The 1,358-nt window shown below is 68.8% G+C and overlaps 1 protein-coding gene across 1 annotated transcript in view; it reads left to right on the top strand.

Annotated features, from left to right (window-relative positions):
• The window catches only part of LOC104129604 (retinol dehydrogenase 8), a gene marked incomplete at its 3' end in the record, with an annotated part of 3,351 nt that overhangs the window by 1,202 nt on the left and 791 nt on the right, over positions 1 to 1,358 (top strand). Inside the window, exons 2-5 of the mRNA XM_009642559.1 lie at positions 6 to 139; positions 726 to 905; positions 983 to 1,076; positions 1,167 to 1,350. Coding sequence (XP_009640854.1) covers positions 6 to 139; positions 726 to 905; positions 983 to 1,076; positions 1,167 to 1,350 — 592 coding nt within the window. The remainder of the gene's footprint in view (positions 1 to 5; positions 140 to 725; positions 906 to 982; positions 1,077 to 1,166; positions 1,351 to 1,358) is intronic.

Below are 1,358 nucleotides of genomic sequence, written 5' to 3'. Positions count from 1 at the left end.
GGCAGGGGCGGGGGGCTGGCGGCGGCGGCGGGGTCGGCGCTGGGCCGGACGCTGGAGATCAAGCAGCTGGACGTCTGCGACGAGGGCTCCATCCGTGCCTGCCTCGACAGCATCCCCGGGCGCCACGTCGATGTCCTGGGTGAGCCCCAGGACCCCCCCTCCCACTGTGTCCCCATGGTGCCCTGCGCCAGGGAGCCCCATGCTGGGGACCCTCCATGCTTGGGGACACCCCGTGCACCAGGGGCACCCTGGGCCAGGGACCCTCCATGCACCAGGGGTGCCCCGTGCACTGGGGAGGGTCCATGCCAAGCATGTCCCATGCTGGGGACCCCCTGTGCACCCAGCGCTGGGGACCCTCCATGCCAGGGTCACCCCCATGCACCAAGGGCCCCATGCACTGGGGACCCTCCATGCCAGGGACACCCTGTGCACCAGGGACACCCCGTACAAGGGACCCTCCATGCCAGGGACACCCCCATGCACCAGGGACACCCCATACCAAGGACCCTCCATGCCAGGGACACCCCCATGCACCAGGGACCCCATGCACTGGGGACCCTCCATGCCAGGGACACCCTGTGCACCAGGGACACCCCATACCAGGGACCCTCCATGCCAGGGACTTCCTGCACCAGGGACCCTCTGTGCACTGGGGACCCTCTGAGCATGGGGCATGGGCCCCCTCCCCGTGCGGGGGACGCCCCACTGATGCCCCGTCCCCACAGTCAGCAACGCTGGGGTGGGCATGGCGGGGCCCCTGGAGTGCCAGAGCCTGGCAGCCATGCAGAGCCTAATGGACACCAACTTCTTCGGCCTCGTCCGCCTGGTCAAGGAGGTCCTGCCCGACATGAAACGGCGCCGCGGGGGCCACATCGTGGTCATCAGCAGCATCATGGGCCTGCAGGGTAGGGGGGGATGGGGTGCCCTGGTGGGACCAGTCCCCCTCCCCAGGGCCTGACTGAGACCCCCCCCACCCATCCAGGCATCGTCTTCAACGACGTCTACGCGGCCTCCAAATTTGCGGTGGAGGGTTTCTGTGAGAGCCTGGTGGTCCAGGCGCTGCGCTTCAACGTGGCGTGAGTGCTGGGGGCTGGTGGCCACCACAGCCCCCTGGGGCAGGGGGGTTTGGGGGGTGCTGGGGTCCCCAGCGCCCCATCCTCGGGCAGGATCAGCCTGGTGGAGCCGGGGCCGGTGACGACGGAGTTCGAGGCGAAGGTGTACGAGGAAGCCAAACATGCCGACTACTCGCGGACAGACCCTGAGACAGCCGACATCTTCACCAACCTCTACCTGAGGAACTCCAAGGACGTCTTCGCCAGCCTGGGCCAGACCCCCGAGGACATCGCGGAGGTGACGGG

The sequence above is a fragment of the Egretta garzetta genome, unplaced genomic scaffold (genome assembly GCF_000687185.1).
Source record: "Egretta garzetta isolate BGI_Z169 unplaced genomic scaffold, ASM68718v1 scaffold867, whole genome shotgun sequence".
Lineage (NCBI taxonomy): Eukaryota > Metazoa > Chordata > Aves > Pelecaniformes > Ardeidae > Egretta > Egretta garzetta.
This window is presented reverse-complemented; position numbering and strand designations above follow the sequence as displayed.